Source organism: Oryzias latipes, chromosome 16 (genome assembly GCF_002234675.1).
Source record: "Oryzias latipes chromosome 16, ASM223467v1".
Taxonomy (NCBI): Eukaryota; Metazoa; Chordata; class Actinopteri; order Beloniformes; family Adrianichthyidae; genus Oryzias; species Oryzias latipes.
The window spans coordinates 29,138,135-29,159,184 of NC_019874.2; the positions used below are offsets into that span (position 1 = coordinate 29,138,135).

The following is a 21,050-nucleotide window of genomic DNA, read 5'->3' on the forward strand; positions in this document are numbered from 1 at the left end:
GGATGGTGGAATGTGTAAAGAAGGAAGGAGAGCGCCCAGCCATCCCCACCCCAAGACCCACACCGCAGCAGCAGCGGCAGCCGGAATCCCCCCCACGCCACACGGAAACCGGCAGGGAACAACCGCCGCCCGGGCGACCAAGCCCGCCACCCAGGCCAGGGCCAGCAGGACCGCCGCAAGGCCCCCCAGAGCCAGAGAGCAGGGAGGCACAGAGGGAAAGAGAGGGCCGCCCCAGCCCAACCAGGAGAACAGCCCCCCCGCCGCGCCGGGAGAGCCCAACGCAGGGCCCCACCGGAGAGGGACGCCCACAGCCCCAGACGAGCACCCCACCACCACCCAGGAGTTCCGGGCATCCCCCCGCCCAAACCCCAGGTACGAGCCAGGACCCCCCAAGGGAGACCCGCCCCGCACTCCAGGCGGCCATCCGCCCGGCCCACGGTTGGTCCAGGGAGGAGCAAGGCAGGGGCCCGCCGCCCCCGCCCAGAGGAAGTAGCTAATGTTAACAATGGATGTCAACAACAGTGTTGTCAACAGCGGAGCTCTTTTTGCATTATTACATTTATTTTTTTAACGAAGGAGCCAGCACAATGACAATCTTCTCATTTTAAGAAGGCATTGGAGCCAGGATCGTCTGGACCCACTGTTGTGGAATGGGGATGTGTATGTGTTGGGGTTGCACGCGCGCATGTGTGTAAGAGACGAGAGAGGGCGCTTGCAGTGAGGTAGAGAATGAGGGGGGCGCGCATCCATGTTGTCTATTAGGGAGGAAAGAGAACAGTAATAAAAGAAGGCTTCCCCTAGCAGAACTGCTTTTGACTCTTTATTAACCCACTCTGGAGAATCTGAGGGTCCGAACGGGGAAGTGAACCCCAGAGGAGGATCCGCCTTTGGTCTCCCGCGCTTTTGACCACGGTCGGAAAGGGAGAAGGAAATAAAAAAAGTAATCGCAGGGAAGGTTCAACACCACGCTCGGCCATTTCGTTGGAAATTTTTTCAAAAACCGCCCGGTTGCGCTAAGAGCCCTCGAGTTTGGCCTGTGTTGGTGACCTCACTTCCCTTCCACTGACTGGTCTCAGCAGCATCGTCCGCCATGGTTGATGTTTATGTTCTAGTTCCAACCTATTTCAATGCAGAATGATGACGTTTGTAGCGTATCGTTGATGTTCGGGTCAGGTTCATGTGGCCTGGCCAGTCAGACGGAGGTCGCATTTCAAAAGATCGGATCTGTGTCGTTCAGACTGTCATGAAAAGATCCGATACAGGTCGCACAGAGGCAAAAAATACGGAATTGGGTCGTTTGAGCCTTCAGTGTGAACGTAGCCGTTTTCACTGCGGTATGTGCACTTCCACCATCAGCCTTATGGGGTCAGTGTTGAGCGCCGTTTCACCTTTGTTCTGGATCTTTGCAATTGTCATCAATTTTGCAGGGACAATGTACGTCTTGCATCCACCGCAATGCAGCTGGCTGCCTCTGGACGGCGTCGGGTGAATCTGCTCTGACTTATCAGAACGGTTTCTAATTAAAACGCCACTGTGTTCAGTGGCACCAAGTCTGGGATTTACCGCCAGAAGATTCTTAACGAAAAACGTTTTAATCTGCTCTCATCATCGGAGGCTTCATCCACTCTTGAAAATGGAGCCACACACACAGCAATATCTGTCAGGAACCATCAGAGTCGCAGAATCGTTCTCTAGAGCCCTGTCACCAAACTCACAATGGCATCTCGCCTGTGTTGTGCCAGCATAAGGTCTTAGTCTGCTCATAAAGCAGAGAAGAACAGTCGTGTTGCATTCATGTTTACATTTTTGCGGTACACGATCTGCAGGTTGTTAAATGGGTTTGCGGTTGTGGACCTGAACCCGGGTTCCTGGTCACCGTTTACTTAATAGCCCAACATGAGGCGCCCTGTAAAATTAGGAGTTCTGTGCAGTCCAGATATAATCGAACTCTCTGTCCTCATGGGAAGCCCGCCTCCTGCCGTAACCTCACTCTGAGGCTGATGGGAAGTCACCCCACGGCAGAGGGCCTGGTCTGCGGCACAGCGATGCTCACGTGAAGACGAGAGCTGCCAGACACCAGCGCCTGTTTACTTCCTGGATTTAGCTGCGTGTTATTCACTTTCACTTGGATTCAGGGAGATCATTAAATATTCTTCTGCGTTTTCTATTATTTTTAGGAGTGGGAGGAATGTTGTTTGTTCAAAAGCAGACAAAGATCATGCTGGTGTGGAGAAAATGTCTTGGATTTCCTCGAGGCCTCTTTATACACATTAAACAGTGGCCACCGCGCCTACCAGTTAAATGTGACTTATATAATAATGAGCACATTGTTGGTGCACTAAGCAATTTTTCCATAATGACTTTCCTCATGACATTATCTGTGGTTGATCCTGAGACCCCGTGCGCTCGCGTGTGGATTTTGGTCTGAATCAAACCCAGGGCCCGGGTCTCTGAAGGCTCCCTCCTCCTGAAGCCGTCTGTAATTTCAGGAGGATTTCCACAAAAGGATGTCAGCGTGGTTTTGGAAATCCTGTTGTCTTAACGCAGGGGTGTCAAACTCCAGGTCTCGAGGGCCGACATCCTGCTGGTTTTTCAGAAATCCTGTCTCATCTGCTGCTGATTACCTGGATCAGGTGTGTTTAGCCAATATGGAGCTTCAATGGCAGGTTGGTTAGAAAAAACATGCAGGACACCGGCCCTCCAGGCCTGGAGTTTGACACCTGTGTCTCAACGAGTCACGCAGCAGTAATGAAGCTGACGTTGATCAGACGGATGCAGAAGCTACTGCTTCATTAACCCGCTTTCACTCACACATTTGAAATTCCACACAGCAACCACAACCTGGAGCCTTCTTTCAGTGCAGTCTTCTTCCAGCGGTGTGCTGACAGTGGATCGCTTTGACTTCCTTCACTTACTCTCAGGATCAGGCTGTCATTCACATCGGCGCCGGTCAGTGTAACTCCGTCTGTGTGGGGGACGTAGGGATGCCTGTCAGGATGCCCTCAGGCCGCTTCCACAGAAACGGCTGTTAATTAGCGCTCTCTGACTGGTGATTACTTGGCTTGACTGCAGAGAAAAGCCCGGAGCGCAGCTTACCTCTACACTTCTGAAGCCAGCTCAGCACTCACCAACTAGAAAAGGAAAGCTGGACAATGGCGATGCCCTTAAAACACAACCATAGTGGCTAAAGCGTACGTTCTGCTCCAACCTGTGGACTTTTAGGATTTTTTTACTCTGGCACCTTTGGTGGTATGGTTCTTCAGTTTGTCTGCAGGTGTGACAGCTCACCTGAACTTCAGTGCGGCCCAAGGGGGTCTTTTTTTGGACGAGCTTTAACTTCAGCGTGATTACATATCATCACCAATTTTTAAAGCCAATCTGGAAATAAAAACTGCTGCAGTTCCTTGAATGGCCTCTTGAGGCTGTCTTCAAAAAATGAAGTTATTTCCCCTTCACCTCCTAATTTAACCCTTTCACACCTGAGATGTCGCCGGCGACGGCAAAAAAAAAAGACACTCTTTTACATGAACGTACTTCCATTGAACTCGTACTTTAGGAAAGTGCTGCACATCAGCGCTTTTCTCAACTCCAGAATCCGTTGGAATTACATTATTTGCGTAAATGAGTTAAAAAAAACTTCAACACTGAAGCTGAAACTCTGGCTTTAGAGGTTGATAAATATTGTGTAGCACCTCAAGACAACTTTGGTTGTGAAGTGGCACTTTACAAATGATGTGATTTGATTAGAATCAGGATGTACCATAACATTTGTACATAATCCACTTCTCTGCACTTGCAGCAGACTTTAATGTGTCGGTCGCGTAGAGGTCGACTTTTCCAGCTCCTATGATATTTTTACACACCTTTGGAAGCTAACCTGCTGCACTGAGAGTCACTAAAAGCTTTTCGGAACTTTTCAAGAGAAGACATACATTCAACTGTTAGAGAGAACAGCTGGCGAGTTCGGCGAGCAGGAGTACGGCGAGGTGTCGGCGTTCACAGCCCTGTGGTAAAAACAACGACCTAGTAAGGTCCGTATTCTCCCACCTGATGAATAATAAAATATTCTTTGACAATAGTTGTTAATTTATGTGTCACCAGACTTTCTTAAAGGTTACTTAATGCCAAAACCTGGAATGGATTCTACCATTTGAGGGACCAGATTAGTGGAAACAAAGTTCTTCTTTGATTCTCGCCCTCATTAACTTTTTAGTCGTTATTTTAAGGTCAAATTTGAGATTTAGGTGGATTTTATTTGGCTAGATTTGAACTAAACTGCCTTCTTGTTTTTCTTACTGCCGACTAGATATTTAGGTGGCTTGGTTTTATATGTTGCATAAGTGAAAACAAAATGGTACTGGTAAACATTGGGACAATATTAGGATATACAATACCAGCAAAACTTTTGTCCACTTGTATCTAGTACCGTATTCTTGAAGATTAGCAGAGCCTTATCGAAGAAAAAAGCAACCCAAAAAACAGTTTCTTTTCATTAGAATGGAGAATACGTTGGTGTGTGCCGTTCAGAGAAGAGTCCAGGCTGGAAGCATCGGTCCTCTGAGGCTGATGCTGCCCATTCCTGCGAGCTGGACTGAGCGGCAGCGGCTTTGCTCCGGGCAGTATCAGCACAAGTCTGCACCCTCATGCACTTGCATGTTTTCCAGCTATCTGTGTCTGAACCCAGTGTCTGTTTTCAGAAGCAGAACTTCCACTTTCTGCCCAGATCAGGTTTAACTTCAGAAACATTCCTAACTATCAAAGAAGTCCTGCAGCCCTTCGTGTGACTGTGACATCACGGTGGTGATCTTCATTAACTCTGTTTTTTGACAACAGGAAATCAAACCTTTTTCCTCATTTGTACTCGAATTTCATTGGATACGATTTTCTTTCCCTTTCAGAAGTTAGATATCAACCTTTTAATTTTCCAGCTTTAAACAGCACCATCTAAGCTGTAACTATAAGGGGGTTATTCTTTGACGTAAACGCAAGGCTGTTTTTAGTCTTTTGAGTCACATTAAGTCATAAGTCTCTCTATGCCTTTTAAATAGCATTTGCACCTTTTGTTGGTTTAAATCCAGGAATAATTCTAAAGGACCTATTGTCTCTGTGTGACAGACTTTAGAAGATAGAAAAACTGTTAAAGAACACCTGCAAGAGTCTTTTTTTCCCCTTATTTCTTGTGTGCTGCTGATAATCTGAACAAGATAAAGTAAATAAATTCAATCTCTGAGGTTTAAAGAAGTCAGGGGTTAACAGATCCTTTCCTTCTCCCCTCACAAGACCAAACGTCGCATCGTCTTGTTTGCTTAATTGGATTGTGGGTTTCCTCTTGTGGATCAGGGTTGGCTCCTTCCAAGCGAGCAAGCGTGTTATGGACGATGCCAGAGGGAAGTTGTACTTGGCAGAATTTGCCGCATGACTGGCCAGCTTCAGGATGAGGCGAGCTCCGCTGGCGTGGCCTCTGAGAGGAATCTCTGACATCAGCTGAGTCTGCAGGCTGGTGTTGTCTAACGCACAACACCCAGACTCCCACAACAGGCAATCAAGCCCTCACCCAGGCTGAGAGATCTCCAATCTGCTGATCTCATCTCCTCATTTTAAAAGTCGCCTTTTCCCAAGTTGCTTTTTCAGTCAGCGGAACAAGAATAGACCTTTCCTGCCAAGTCAAGCAGGCGTGAAACCGCTAGGTACCTTATTTGGAAAGATGATAGATGATTTTGCAAATACCTTAAGGCTCGATGCTTCACACGACCAAGTGGACTCAAATGTATCACTTTTCTTTAATGATTGGATCAATGTTTTTGCTTTTTTCAGAGATTTGTTGCTTTGTCTCCACCGAGCAGCTGTAGGTTTCTGGTTTCTGACATAAACTAAACACAAACAGGATTAAAATGTTCCCCTTTCATGCTGAGAAAAGAGGGAAGGATTTAACGTGATCTCGTTTGATACTTTAGATAAATCTATATAACTAAAGACCATACATGCAAAACGGTTGCTCTTTAAAGGGCAGGATTGTTAAGGAGATTGTTTTTAAAGATAATTTAAGGTTGGAGAAGCTGAGATTTATTGTTGTTTTTTCATTTTCTTGATGATCAATATCGGTAATATAGGATTCATCCACTCTGTTTATTTGTCAATATAGTTGTAACTGTATATTATTGTGAGGTAAGAAAGTTTCTGTTGCTTTTCCTTGCATTTGTCTTCAACAGGGCATGTTATGAAACCGTGATCAGCGGTTCTAGGTTCTACGTTGTGAGGAACGTCAGTGAAAGTCCTGGATTTCCCCCGTTCCTCCAGCAGACATCGATCACCCTCCTTCCAGCTGCAGCTCCTGTTATGTAACCGTGGAGGCTGGAAGGCTCAGTCAGAAGCCTGATTGCTGCACTCTGCAGATAAAGACAGACCGCGGACAGTCCTCTCACCACATCTCTGTTTGCCTTCCTCCCCTTATTTCCTCCACAAGTGTTTTGCTTAGATTGTTTGGAACCAACTTGCCCTTCTTTAGAGGAACGAAAGTCCTTTGTGTTTTTACCATTGACTGTATAAGAGAACAGGACTGAGCGAACCTTGCCCCCCTGGCGTTCCAAACAGGAAGTACCCGCTGGTCCCAACAAGCCAAAATCCCATAGACTTCTATAGAGAACTACAGTCACATTTGCTCAGTCCAGTTCTGTTATACAGTAAATGCTTTTTACTGACCATACTTGGCGGCTTGGTGATTTTATTAGGACTTTGTCCATTTTGCCTTTGATCTTCTTCAAAAGTTACACGGAGAACTTGACACATTTAAGCAGTAGCACGTTTGTTCTGAAGATCAGTTTAAAACGAGTTAAAGACATGTTGGTTTTGAAGATCGAATGAACCTATTTGGAGGAGTCACACAATGTTTCAAGTAGAGAAGACTTTAGCTCCAAATTCCATGACTCAACTTCCTGTTGGATGGCATGAAAACATTTATTATCAACACAATCTAAAGAATTTGAAGTTGAAGTGGATTTGTTGAGAAAAAGTTGTATTGAGTGGCAGCTAAACTTGTTGGACTTTTTTCTCCTGGTGCGTCTTTTCTATCTGTCCTTGAAGGCTAGTAATACTTTGGAGTCTTTGTGCAAGCAAACTGTAACATTATTGCAGTGAAACAGCAGTATGATACAGGAGGGAAAGACGTCAGTCAGGCCATCTGTCAGCCCACTCATGAGTTTTATACTCTGATTTTAAAAGCTGTTTTATGTTTTTGGAACCTTTTCTAAAATGATTGTTTAATTTGAGAGTCTTCTTGATTCTGATTTGAAATGCTGCTTTCACATAGTCTGTACGGTCATTCAAAACAACAGCAAAGCATCCACTAGTATGCGTCATTTTTCTGCATGTGGTTCAAAAGGAGGTCGGTCTGAAACATTGACTGTATATGAGAACTGGATTAAGTGGCCCCTCCCTCGTGGCATCTCAATACCCGCTGGCTCCAAGAAGCCACAATCCCAAAGACTTCTATAGAGAAATAAACAGCTGGTACTCAGTCATTCTATTGGTCAGGAGAACCGTTCTTGCTCTGTTACCTTTTTTTAACATGCTTTCGACATCCTCTTTGTTTTCACCATATTTTTTCTGTAGTGCAAGTTATTCAAGTAAAAAACTGACCAGGCTGCACGGTGGCGCAGTGGTTAGCGCTCTTGCCTCACAGCAAGAAGGCCTCCGGTTCAAGTCCCGGCTGGGGGACATGAAAAACTACATCAACGGGGGACCTTTCTGTGTGGAGTTTGCATGTTCTCCCCGTGCATGCGTGGGTTGTCTCCGGTGTCTCCGGCTTCCTCCCACCGTCCAAAAACATGCTTCATAGGTTAATTGGCAACTCTAAATTGTCCCTAGGTGTGAGTGTGAGAGTGAATGGGTGTGTGTTTGTGGACATTCTACCCTGCGACAGACTGGTGACCTGTCCAGGGTGTCCCCTGCCTTCGCCCACAAGTGGCCGGGATAGGCTCCGGCAGCCCCGTGACCCCGAAAGGGAAAAAACGGAAGAAGATGAATGAATGAATGATGAATGAAAACTGACCAATCAGTTGTCTCGTGTTGAATGTCTGAAACGTTTGATTGACATATTCTCCCGAGCCCACTTTCAAGTGGTAGGGGTGTGGCCTTCCAATAAGTTCCCCCCCGGTTTGGCGAGAGTGGTTGCCGTAGAAATGTTGACTCAAACTGAACGGGACCATTGACTGCTTACTGACAGCGTCTGGGTCCAGCATGGTGTATGGAATAAATGGCAACCAAATAGACTTTGTTTGATTGGAGCTGGAAATAAACCGTTTTCTGTGGGTGATGTCACATTCACTCACTCCAATTCTCTTATGCAGTCAATGGTCTGAACATGTTTTAAGATAAGAGACAGGAAACACTGGATGCCGGAACAGGAAGTTCACAGTGGTCCAAGAATAAGCCTTTCTGACCACCCCACAGTCTTTATGCTCTAATGGAGTCTTTCGGATAGCAGTCTTCATCCATTGAGATGAAGCTGAAAGGTTTAAGTTTCTGAACCCGAACCGCCATCTGTCCTCGCTAAGCATGGAGCCCATAACTCACACTTATCACCTCTGTTACAACTCCCAACTCGCCGTGTAGCCGGACCATGTTTTGATGCCCTTAATCTCATTACTCATAGGGCTTTGCAATGTGGAGAGGGTGTGCCACATCAACTGAGATCACAGGAAAGGTTTATGGGATGGAGCTAAAATAGAACTGACTCATTAATAGATATGGTTTTCATCAAACCTGGACCGCTGAAGGAAAACTGCACCACTCGGTTGTCCTCATTTGGTAAAGTCTTTGCTCAGACTGCGGAGAAAACCCTGCCTGGGTCATAATAATGGAAGGAATTGGTTTTCTTGTGGAACACTTTGTTCAGAAGAAGTGTATTTATGTTTCACGTGAATATTGGAGCCAGACGGGCTGATGTTCCTCAGATTTCTGGATGGAGTATCACAGAAGTGCTGCCTGTGTCTAACCAGCATGTAGAGAAAACCCTTCAGCTGAGAACTTTACTCATGATCTGGATTTCAATGAACCAGAAGAAGCAACCACCTCTGTAGGTAGATGCTAAATAAGAAAGTGTGTCTGAATAAACCAGTCTTGTTTACAACATTTAAAAAAAAAAAGGGAGATGATTTGTGCTTAAACAAACATTCAGGGACAAATGGATGGAATTTTCTATCAATCCTGAAGGACCACGGCGATAAATAACCAGAAGAAAGTTTGTCTTTAAAAACCTGAGCCTTGACGGGCTGTTTTTTTTTTTGCCAGGCTGTTTTTTTATGGGTTATTGTTTCTCTTTGGTTATGTTTAGAGATTGTTTGACTCTCTTTATCTTTAGGTTCTGGTATTTGGAGAAACGGGTTTCTGCAGAGCAAGTTTTAAGCAAGCTGGCAAGCTGCCATAAGATTGTTTTTACAATACATTTCAGGAGCTGTCAATAAGTTTCTACGTTTTTATTTATTTATTTTTATTTAAATGTGCTCTGTGTTTACATCTTTCTACATGAGTAGTGTGTGTGTGAGGAGCAAAGCCTCCATGATCATCCATGCAGACTGTGAAGGCCAGCACAGCAAACAGGCAGGGAAGTGACCCTCCTAGCCCGCTGAAGGTTGCTGCATGGGTCTGTGGTGACCCCCCCGTCGTCTCCCTCTGTGATCCAGGCCTTCTCAGATCAGCACCCACGTGTTGTCAGCAGCTCCTGTTACATAAGCGTTCCTGCCAGACAAAAGCTCAGCCGTGGCAGATACAAATCGCTGCCCGGCCCGTGGTGGCAGCGCTGATGTTAATGTTAGCCAGTAATCCACAAAGAGTCATTTCTGTGTAAAATGTCTCTGCTCGCTTTGTTCCTGGCCGAATGTTCCCAACTCTGAGAGGAAAAACAGGGTTTCAGATGCTCAGCTGCCTTGATTTGAAAGAACATCAGAACCAAAAGCCTTCTGTTCTATCCACACCACAGCTCTTTATCTTGTGGCAAAGGTTGGATTAAAAAAAAGATGCAGTTGCACCTTTTGTATCAAACGGTTTTGTAAGAATGAGCATCATTTTCGGAGAATCTTTGAGATTCAACATGAATAACGGACTATTCCTGCACTCATTTCCAGCTTTCTGATTTGATTGTGTTCATCCTAGAGACTGAAAGAAGGGAGACCATATATGGGAGAGTGTGCAACAACATGGGATGCACTTAAAGGCACAGATATACTGCAATGCTGCAGCAAACAGGCTGCGTTTGGTTTCTGGGCTTCTTACAAACATACTTTTCCCTGCAGCTGTCATGGTTGGCTGCCTGGCTCTGGCATACACTTATTGTGCATAGCAGGATTAGAAAATCCCTCCTGACGGATTTTTTGTGTGTTTATTTTTTTTAGAGCCCGTCTTTGTTTTAGAAGCAGAACAGAAAGGTACAGGAATTGCCAGAAGATCTGAGACTCTGCGATTCTTTTACATTTGTTAAATCTATGCTGCCTTTAGATGGATGAGATGCAGAATTTGTTCCGACCTTACAGGTTTGATTTACACTGGGCTCCATTTCCCATCAGCGAAACAAGTTTTGGTGATTTTTAAAAGCTCACAAGGATCCAAATTCACTCACTACTCCCCGGTTTGTGCACTACACACGCCGGTAACCATTTTATCGGGGTATCTGGATCTACAATTCCAAAATGCAGGGCCCTGGAAATTTCCCAGGAGTCTCTGCAAAAATAAAAGTACATTGATGCTCACTAGATTGATATAGACCCACAATGCATTGTGTTTGATTGGCTTGTCATTTGAAAAAAAAATAGCTTTTTCAAATCGTCCTCAACATAATGTTAGATGTTCATATTTATTAGGATTTTACTTTTGCAAATGGCTGATGTTATATTTGGCAGTTAAACAAAGAGAGGTAGACAGCATGTGCCCAAAATGCATTAAAATCCAGGGCACTGGATAACCCTGCTCTATATAGTCTTTTGGAGGTTAGTCGGGGAGTAGAGTGTAAATTGGGACGTAGACCCAAGCTGTAGTGCAGATCAAACTGGTGATTCCTGGTCCGCTTTAAGAACAAGCACCTTCGTTCACTTGCAGATGGACTCTGGTGTGGTTTTCTCTACTTTGAGTGCAGACAGACCAAAAAAGACCAATAGCACTACATGTGTTGAACTCAAGAGTTGAAGCCAACAGAAACAGAACAGTCAAAGCACAAATCAAAAGAAGCAGAGTTCACAAAGTAGTCCCAATTGTCCTGGATACGGGCCGTCTGCCCGTGAAAAATGGGCAAACCTGTACGGGGCACGCAGGTGACCTGCAGGAAATGACAAGGTCGCAGACCGCTCATTTACCCCGTAGAGAGAAAATATTCCTGCACACTTTTTTTCTACGCGCATGTGGCGGGAGACAGGTTTTGGCGAACACTTATACAACACTTATGGCTTAGCAAGGGTGAAGGAGGTCAGACACAGACATGTTTTATAGATTTATGCGTGTGAGCATTTAAGCCAAGGTTACCATTAATCATGGTTTGGCCGTGTCTTTCGCGAGACACGTATTACACAAGCTGATTTTGCAATGTTTTTGGATGTATTGTGCAGGCAGAGACAATGGTACGTTCCGTTTACATGACGACCCTTCAGGTAGCCATGTGTGCCTCAAGGGAACTGCAGGCGCTCCCCACGGATCTGATGACGGTCAACATGCTCAGTGGCCTTGTGGTAGAGTGTCCACCCTGTGACTGGAAGGTCGTGAGTTCAAATCCAGGCTGAGTCATACCTATAGGTATCATATACATGACGATAGGTATCATATACAAAGACTCTAAAAATGGGACCTGATGCTTGCTTGACAGTCAGCATTAAGGGGTTGGATTGGGGGGTTAAACCACCAAATGGTTCCCGAGTGCGGCTGTGTCACCGCTCACTGTGTGTCACATAAAGGGACTTTAAACCCTTTAACTTTAACTTTTAGGTGTCTGCTGGGTAAATATGGAGCTTATTATGATGAAAAATGTCCCGGTCAGTGCTAATCACGTGGTTTTTATTTTGTTTTCAAAAACAGAAACACAAATAAATACTAACAACAAATGAAACCTTTATGTTACGGTGAAATATTGGCTCATATGTTTGGATGAAGTCATGAAACGTGATTGGACGAGTGAGCTCGGGCAGAGACCACAGGCCAGCCTTTGTTGGCCTGTTGGTACATTCAGTCCTTTACTTCTCCCTCGCTGCCATTGGCCTTCGCTGCCTCTTGTTTTCTTTGTATTGATGGACACCGTCATCACTTTTTCATGGGAGAAACACCTGAAGGGTTCCACAGGTCTGCGGCTTCAACAGTGAGTCAGTTAGAAGCCGCTACTTTTGTCGCACGCTTTCAACCCTGTTGAATTAGCCGCATTCAATGGTGTGGCTAATTTATGCATTTTTTTTCTTTATTTTAATGCATTTTTTCTATCGGCCTCTAGTGGCGCTCGAGCAGAAAGGGCAAGAGTGAGACGGGGGGAATACGGTTTATGTGTCGAGGAAGACGCAAGTTTAATGTAAATTCCTGCTTTGTGAATGAATAACACGAACAGACCCTCATCATGGAAAATGCAAGAAGAAATGCATGTGACGCAGCTTTCAAGTTAAAAGCAGTGTGATAGAAATCCACCATCACCAACGGGTTTGGAAAAGCCGGTCCGCTGAGGGATAGGGAGATAGGGAGAGGACAGTGCAAGCTCAGGAGAGAATTTACCTCAGAGTGACACTGACAGCGACAACGAAGGAGAGACTGAGAGAGTGTGCGGCAGGAATATCTGACGCGTTTCAAATCTGACACTGAGGAGGAAGACTTCGATAGTTACAGTGCACAGGATGCGAGTGCCGCGCAGAAGCGCCTATAAGTTACTGCTGCTCTCAGTGACCATGTTGACCAGCCCTGTTAGTGCTCTTACTACCATATTGCTGCCGTGTTACTGCCGCATCACAGGCACTGTATAGAATAGAGCTGTGACGGTGTGGGATTTTTGTTCACCATGGTGATGAAGCAGCAGGAGTTGCGGTGTCCTCCAAAACACAAAATCTCCCGGCGTATAAGTCGCAAATGAAAACCGGTACAAGTAATGATCACGACGCACTATTCTTTATTAACAAATAACAGTAACAACTACCTATATAACTAATGAACTAACTACATAGGTGTTGTAGAATGAGTGTGTGTGTGTTTGTGTGTCAGCGCGCTGCGTGCGTAAGAGGAAAGAGCGCGAGAGTGCGTGAGAGCTCTGGGGGTGTGTGTGTGTGTGTGTTCATGTTTGGTGTTACGGAATGAAGGAGAACAGTAATAAAAGGTTTCCCCCAGAAGACCCCTAGTTTGGAAAGAAAAGCTCAGGTATATTATTGAAACTTAGAAAACTCTTTCTGTGTACCGTCTTTCTTTGTAAATATTTCATGTGTTGAACCTTTTCTGCGATTTCTTTCTGATGGTGGTCAGAAAATGCAGGGGAGATCCTCTCCGCCGAAGGCGGATCTTCCTTCAGGGTTCACTTCCCCGTTGGGACCCTCAGAGCCTCCAGAGCGGGTTAATAAAGAATCATTCACTGTTCTTCTGGGGGAAACCTTCTTTTATTACAGTTCCCCTTCACTCTGTATATCCAGGGCTCCAGACTGCGAGCAATTGGTAGCATTTTGCGACCAAAATTTGAGAGTGTGCGACTGAATTTTACATCCAGTCGCACATGTGCTACCAGTAAATTTGCCTCCCCCACCCTACGTATTTTTTATACATTAAACGTGGAAGGGGCACGTCAATGATCAATGAAATAATCAATGAGACGCAAGCCCACATGGACGCAGGCACACACACTCGCGCACATACTCATGAAACGCAAGCACGTACACACTCGCGTGATACCTGTCTGTGAGGCGGCCACTGCGTGTGAGAAGAAAGGGAAAGCCACTGTGAGTGGCTAAATGCGTGGAGGGGGAGGGGCCTAGAGATAATCGAGCGCGCGTAAACATCTGTGGGAAGGAAACGGAGACAAATATCACAACCTGATATGTGCGTCTGAACTATGGGTAAAAGAACTATTGATTCGTTCTTCCGACCTGCGGCTAGTGTACCAGTGCCAGAGTGTACAGCAGGGGTCTCAAACTTGCGGCCCGCAGGCTATTTGCGGCCCCCAAGATGATATTTTGCGGTCCCCGCCTTAATATGAAGGTTTAATGTTACTGCAGCCCGCCAGTTTGTATGAATGACACTTTTTCATTGTCGTGCGCGGAGCTGACCAACCAATCACAGTGGGGTATATGACTCTTGGGGGGCGTGACAATGACCGGGCTTGAAAGCAGGACACCTGACAGCCCCCTCCCCGGACCACATTAAGGAGTTCCTTACTTTCCTTTAGAACGTATTTATTCGCTCGTAATTTTCTAAATACATGCAGTCCGTGCTGAACTTTTCTCTGGGCCGCACAGAACCGGAGGAAGGTTTAGGTTTTGGTTACGGCGGTGCATCAAACGGTTATGCACGGCTGTTACGGCAGCACACCGCTCCCGCGGGAGTCGGGTCAGCTGAGGAGAATAAATGTCCCACACCTACATGCTGACAGCTAACGTGGCTTGAACTTTAAACACGCTCGAGCAAAAACAACATTAGTTTTAGACACACTGAAAATATGTGGGGAAAATGCAACGATAGACGTGTTTGAGATGAACCGGCACCTCGCCTGGATCGTTGGGGAGACCAGGCGGGGGGGCTGTGAGATGAAAGCGAATCTGCAGCAAGACTGAAGGAGAACAGGAAATTGGAGTTGTCCTTAACATTCAATTTAGTTTTAATATTCTTCTCCCCCTTAGTATGATCTGTGTTATTATATATTTTATCATTATTTTAATGTTTTGTGATGTATGTAGCCTTTTTTAATGAATTGGTATTTTAAATTATTTTAATTAATCACTCCACTACAAAAACCATCAGGACACATGTCCCATAATGCATTGTTTTGTAGTCTGTAGGGCAGCTTTCAGTCAGTTCAGTTTCCAGCCGTGTCCGGGTAGGTTTGCCCCTTGCTCCCACCCCTTTCTCGTGATATTTTTGTGATGATTGACAGTTGATGTTGGAGCAAAAACAAAAATATATGTCACACACCAGGTGATCTGCGCAGCGTTGAGTTCACCTGGGTGATCTCAAACACGCTTATTGTGCATCTTGGCTGCACCTATTTGGTGTCACAAAGATAAATTTCCATCCGTTTTCTTTACTTATTTGTACTGTCATGACAGCGATGGTGATGTCAGTTTACCTTCTTGTTGCATCTTCAAAAGTGCAGAATAAAATGTGACACTGAATTTGAAACAGCACATTGTAATTTCTGCATCTATTATTAAAGTATTTATTAGTAATACAGTGGAAATTAGTAGATTTGGTTAGCATGTTAATTTACGGTATGCGCCCCTAAATTTTCTGGTTGTGCCCCTAAAATTTTCAGTTAGGGGCCACTGTGCTCCTAGTGAAAAAAGTTAGTCTGGAGCCCTGATCAAACATGAACGCTCACCCAACACACTTCTGCTGCACACGCTCCCCCCTCTTTTTTACACATGGGGTTTCAGCACATACACATCCTCATTCTAGAACACATGTTTCAATGTGGGCACATGCGGCTTATGTATGTACAAAATGTTTTATCCTTTAAAAATGTAATGGGTGCAGCTTATAATGAGGTGCGCTCTATAGTCCGGAAATTACCGTAACCTTCTATTTTGACTTCTGTTTTTTCTGTTTTAAGTGATGAATGAACGTTTGGGTTCAGATCTTCTGAAAATTCAACTCTGTCTATTATTGGTCCAGCTTCTCTGTTGGTGGACTTTCTTCTAGAATGACACAGAACCTCCAAAAAAAGAGGGAAAGGAGACCTGCTGAAATGTCAAAGAAATTCAGGCCAGAGATACAGACCCCCGTCTTCTGGTGGTGTTTTCCCTGCTGTTGCAGTAGTTGACATTGCAAGAAAACTGCTGAAACAGAACATTGAAATGCCATTTTTGATGCTTTTAGACTATTCTTGAAGGCCATTTTAATGATTTGAAAAGGACTTTTTTCTCATACACATTAACATTTGTTTGTTTATTTGTACATCTGTGCTTAGAGAGTCTGTCTTTCAGGTCCATGCTGCAAAGCAGCCAACGGCCTTAACATTTTGAACTGACCGTTTCACCTGCATGTCTGATCTGCCTGCGCTCAGGGTTGTTGGTCACATTCTTCTGTGGGTGTGGGATCAGTGGACATCTGCAGGAATGTTGGGAGAGCGCTCGGCGAGCAGCCGAACCTTGGAGAAAACCTCAGCAGCGCAGAAGAAACGGAAGCACGGTTCCTCCCCTGCATGCCTGTGTGGCTTTTAATGAAGAAAGTGACGGAGGAGGGAGGGAGGGAGGGTAACAGCAAGGTGCAAGAAGGGTGAAGGCGTGACTCATCAGCTGCATCGGGAAGAAAGGTGCACTGAGTCAGAGCAGGAAGTTCTGCAGAAATGCCGGTCTGTGCCGGAGCCACAAGGACTTTAAGTAGATCTAAAAAAAAAACCTGAATCAAGAACCCCCTGAACTCTGAAACACTAGAACTTAAAAGTCTGGTTCTGTTGGATCTTTCTTACCGCAGTAACTTCCGCACATGCTTATATACACACATGATTATACACACAACCCTTTAGCGAAAATCCTGTTTGACATTTTTAAGATTCTCTGCTGACATTTCTGTTTTCCTGGAATAGAAAAGAATCACAACACTTGATTCATGTCTTGAAACGAATGTTTTCTTCTGAAGTTCAGGGGTTTTGTGCTCGTCTGCTGTGTTCTGCGGCAGAGAGGGTTGTGTGTTTGTGTGAAGAAGCTCTGGGCCTGCTGGCTGCCCCCCCCCCACCCCCCCTGCATCGATTGTCCTCAGCATCCTTTTTTCCTGACGCTCTCTTTCTCTGGGTCTTGATGATGTCGCCATTGATTTTAGTCGTCAAATGACGCAGCGCTCAGTCTTTTAGGCCCAAACGCAGAAGCGCCTTCAGCTGCAAACGAAGATCTCACCTTCAAATGTCATGGACAGAGAGTGAAAGTTGACTTTGGTCGTGTTTGTGTGCAGCACATTTCTGTCGGATGACTCACTTGTGGTTTCCACATGGATGTGTCACAATCCAGCGCAGCGGCGAAGCATTTTGCTGATTCAAAGCTGAGCAGCTCGTCCACTTTATTTGGACTCGGGACCGGCACGATAAGCCCCGGCTTGGTCCCCCTCATGGCGACGTTGTGTGATTTGTAGAAGAAGGGTTAGGGTTGGCAACTGAGGTTTTAATTTTTTTTGGTTAACCACACCCACATTCCTCATATGCTCATATTGTGTCTTGCCGTTTTGTTCAGAGTGAGCCAATGAAAGAAGAATCGTGAAAACAAGCGGATCCTTGCAGTCCGGGACAGAATGAATGAATCAAAGGGGACGTTTGTGTGACATAGTAGACGTTTTGGATCATGTGTGTTAAAGGTGTCTGGTTTAAATTCAGCCTCGGCTGGTGCCTCTGCAACTCCGTCCTGAAGTGTTTGATGCCGATGTTGGCCGGCCGCTGAGTTCTCCCGCTCCGGCCTAACCTCCTTGTGTTCTGGTCTCAGGTGTGGCCGGCAGAGTAGCTCTCGCTCCAGGACTGCCCTGCGTTCTCCGCTCGCCTCGTCGTCCTTTGGAGGAGACCAGTGTTCCTGATTGTTTTTTTACGCCCAGATGCAAGCCCCCAACCTGTGAATTCATGATCACATGACCTTGGACATGGACGCAGTCCTGTCCGACTTTGTGCGTTCTACTGGAGCTGAGCCCGGACTGGCCAGAGACCTGCTTGAGGGTAAGTTTCTGAGCATTGAGCCAAAACACAGCATACCATGAAGATTATTGCAGGAGGGGTTTTATTCTCTCAAAGTTTCTTAGATTTGTTTTGACCCATTTACTGCTGAACCAAGAGGAGATGTAGAACTGCAGAGTTCACAGCAGCCCCGTCCTGCTTCTGTCACGTGACCGTTAGCTTACCAAGTATGGACACAGGAAGGTATAGCCGGAGTCAGCAGGGTTCCTGTTGCCTAGCAGCAGCGGCAGCAGCACAACTTGCAGATAAAAATATGGGCTGACAAATGCGGTGCAGTGCAGCAGCACTACCCACGTAAAGGGAAGTATCGGGTCGGGGCGGCCCGCTGCGTGCTCCTGCACAGGAATCCTGGTTTTCAGCCGAGCGGTGAGAGTTTATCCTCTCGTCCCTGTAGGGAAGAACTGGGACTTCACTGCTGCTCTCAGCGACTTTGAGCAGCTGCGACAGGTGCATGCCGGAAACCTCACCTACTCCATCCCAGAGGAGCAGACGTATCAGCCGCCGGAGAAGGACATGGCCCGAGTCGGGCGACCATTACTCCACCGCCAAGATGAGGTGGTGCAAGGTGAGAGCCGGAGGATTCATATTAACAATGATCCACTTCACATTCAAAGAAATGTCAACATTTCTGAGTGATGTTCTGCTGTCTTCTGCTCTGGTGGCGCCGCAGCTTCAGAGAAGCGCCTGTCCAGGGGAATTTCCCACGCCAGCTCCACCATCGTTTCCCTGGCGCGCTCCCACGTCTCCAACCCTGGCGGCACCAGCAACGAGCCTCTGCTGGACACTCCTCTGTGCACGTTCCAGCTACCGGACCTCACTGTGTACCGGGACGACTTCCGGAGCTTCATCGAGAGGGACCTGATCGAGCAGTCCATGATGGTGGCGCTGGAGCACGCCGGTTTGTGCACGCATGTTTAAAACAAAACATTATTCATCTTTTCAACGCTGACCTTCCACGGTTCAGGATTAGGGTGAATGCTTTGATCTCCCTCAATGTCGGTCTTTCCCTTGAAAAAAAAACGAGTTTCATGTTGCTGTTCTCCTCAAACCGCATTGGGATGTGCTACTTCCTGTTTGTAACGCCAGGGGGGAGGGATTACTCAGTCCAGTTCTCAGTCACTGCCCACTAGTTACTGCAGAAACTTCAAATCTTGAGCGTTTACTTCTGTGACTCTTTCCCTCTGAACGTGTTGTAGGAGGCCTGAGCATCCTTTTAGATTTTGCATACACATCGTGTGATGTGCTGCTTTGTACCAGCTGACTTTGTGCGTGGCGGCGGCGGCGGCGGTGGTAGTGGGGTAGAGGTGAGCTAAACTCACAGAGCCACTCGCTGGTTATTGGATCAGCCAGCGCACGTGCCAGAGCACGATGTAAACAACCTTCAGGAGGAGTTTAAGGATCCTTACAGCCGGGGCGGAGGCGGAGCTTATGATGGAAAAACCGAAAACTAGAGATTCACCTGAATCATGGATGTTTTATGATCATTTATTGTTGGAATTATTATAATAAATGTAGATAATTAAAATGAAATGATTATTTTAGGGATGTATGTTTTTAGAATTTTTTTCAATATTCATTTTCTCTGTGAAGTTTGCCACTCTTAGGATCCTGATTGTTGGGTTAAAAAACCCAAAAGGGTCGGTTCTGGCCCGCCCTTCAACACTGACATTGTGCTGCTGTTCCTGCAGGACGCCTGAACTGGTGGACAAAGGTGGTTCCAAACTGCCAGAGCCTGCTGCCGCTGGCGACCAGCGGAGACGGGAACTGTCTGCTGCACGCCGCCTCCCTCGGTGGGTCCCACGTGTCTTTGACCCCGCCCCCTTTCAGCCTTGCAGCTTCACACTTCATCCGCCTCGGCTGTTGGTGAAAGGCTGTGTGCTGCTCCTGTCCGTCAAAGATCCTTTCCAGCCAGTAAACAAGCTTTTTGTTGGCGCTGCAGGGATGTGGGGCTTCCACGACCGCGACCTGATGCTGCGGAAGTCCCTGTACGCGCTGATGGACCACGGCTCTGAGAGGGAGGCCCTGAAGCGCCGGTGGAGGTGGCAGCAGACGCAGCAGAACAAAGAGGTCTGCTCCTCCACAGCACACACACTTCCTGGTTCACTTCACTCCAGTCCAATGCTACACCCATCAGAAAGTTTGATCATCTTTATTAACACAAATCCAAAAAAACATCATACTGCATCTCTACTATTGAGCTAAATCATATCTGATTCTGTTGAATCATAATAAATGTATCAATATTATTCCCCTCAGCTTCAATTTCTTAGCTATCAGTGGGAAATTTTGTCTTTTTTTCTAGATTTGTTTTTCTGACAGTGTGAGGGGAAAAAAAGAGTAAACTTTGTGCACCAAATTTGTGTTTATTTGCAAAAAAAAAGTTTTGTCCTCGACATTTTTCCATCAATCCGTTTTTGTCATTATTTGTGCAAGTTGTTTAATTGTCTTGGAAAACATTTTGGTGATGCTTTGGGAAATTCTTTCAGGCTTTAAAAGTGTGTCATCTAACAAACACTTTCTGAGGTAAAACAATAATTCTTTTTTGTCAGTACCACTGGATGAGCCTCGCGCCTTTATTCCCAATTGCTCTTACGAGTGGATACAGGTGTAAAATAGTCCAACCTGTACGGGACACCCTCAAAATATCAAGGTTGTAGACTTCTCAGTGATGCACAACCCCCCCATATCCGGCTGCAAACTGTACAAGTAGCCCAATAGTGGACATCATACGGGCACTTACCTGTCACATGCACACCCCGCACATCTGACATTCACGCGCTCATGCACGTGACAGGGCTCACAGAAGGCTCACCTTACTAATAAGGTAGAGGCGCCGTACGACTGCATCACCAGTACGTCACAGGTGCGGGTAACTTGACGATACGGTACGCTCCATTCTAACAACGGCCCTTAAGATGTTCCGTTGGGGCCACGGGGGAAATGCAAAACAAACCCTATGGTCTCTGGAAGGGGCAGCCGCTCCTCTCTTATGACCCTCCACGGACCCGGACAGCCCAGTATGGGTCGCCCCCCCCCTCCCGTACGGGCGCACGTGACTAAGGCTTCAGTTGTTACAGAAAAGAGAAGCTCCTTCCAGGCCTCTATTCCTCTGATTGGCTTTAAGCTGGATTTACCTCCTGCTCTACGCAAAAATCAAGACAATGTCGGAGCATTTTACGGGGCCTAAGGA

The 21,050-nt window shown here is 46.2% G+C and overlaps 1 protein-coding gene across 1 annotated transcript in view; it reads left to right on the forward strand.

Moving 5' to 3' along the window:
- otud7b (OTU deubiquitinase 7B) overlaps window positions 1–21,050 on the forward strand; it is a 34,371-nt gene that overhangs the window by 5,013 nt on the left and 8,308 nt on the right. The window contains exons 2-6 of the mRNA XM_023964106.1: window positions 17,619–17,842; window positions 18,255–18,425; window positions 18,531–18,758; window positions 19,549–19,650; window positions 19,800–19,927. Of these exons, the coding sequence (XP_023819874.1) occupies window positions 17,758–17,842; window positions 18,255–18,425; window positions 18,531–18,758; window positions 19,549–19,650; window positions 19,800–19,927 (714 nt within the window). The 5' untranslated portion in view covers window positions 17,619–17,757. The remainder of the gene's footprint in view (window positions 1–17,618; window positions 17,843–18,254; window positions 18,426–18,530; window positions 18,759–19,548; window positions 19,651–19,799; window positions 19,928–21,050) is intronic.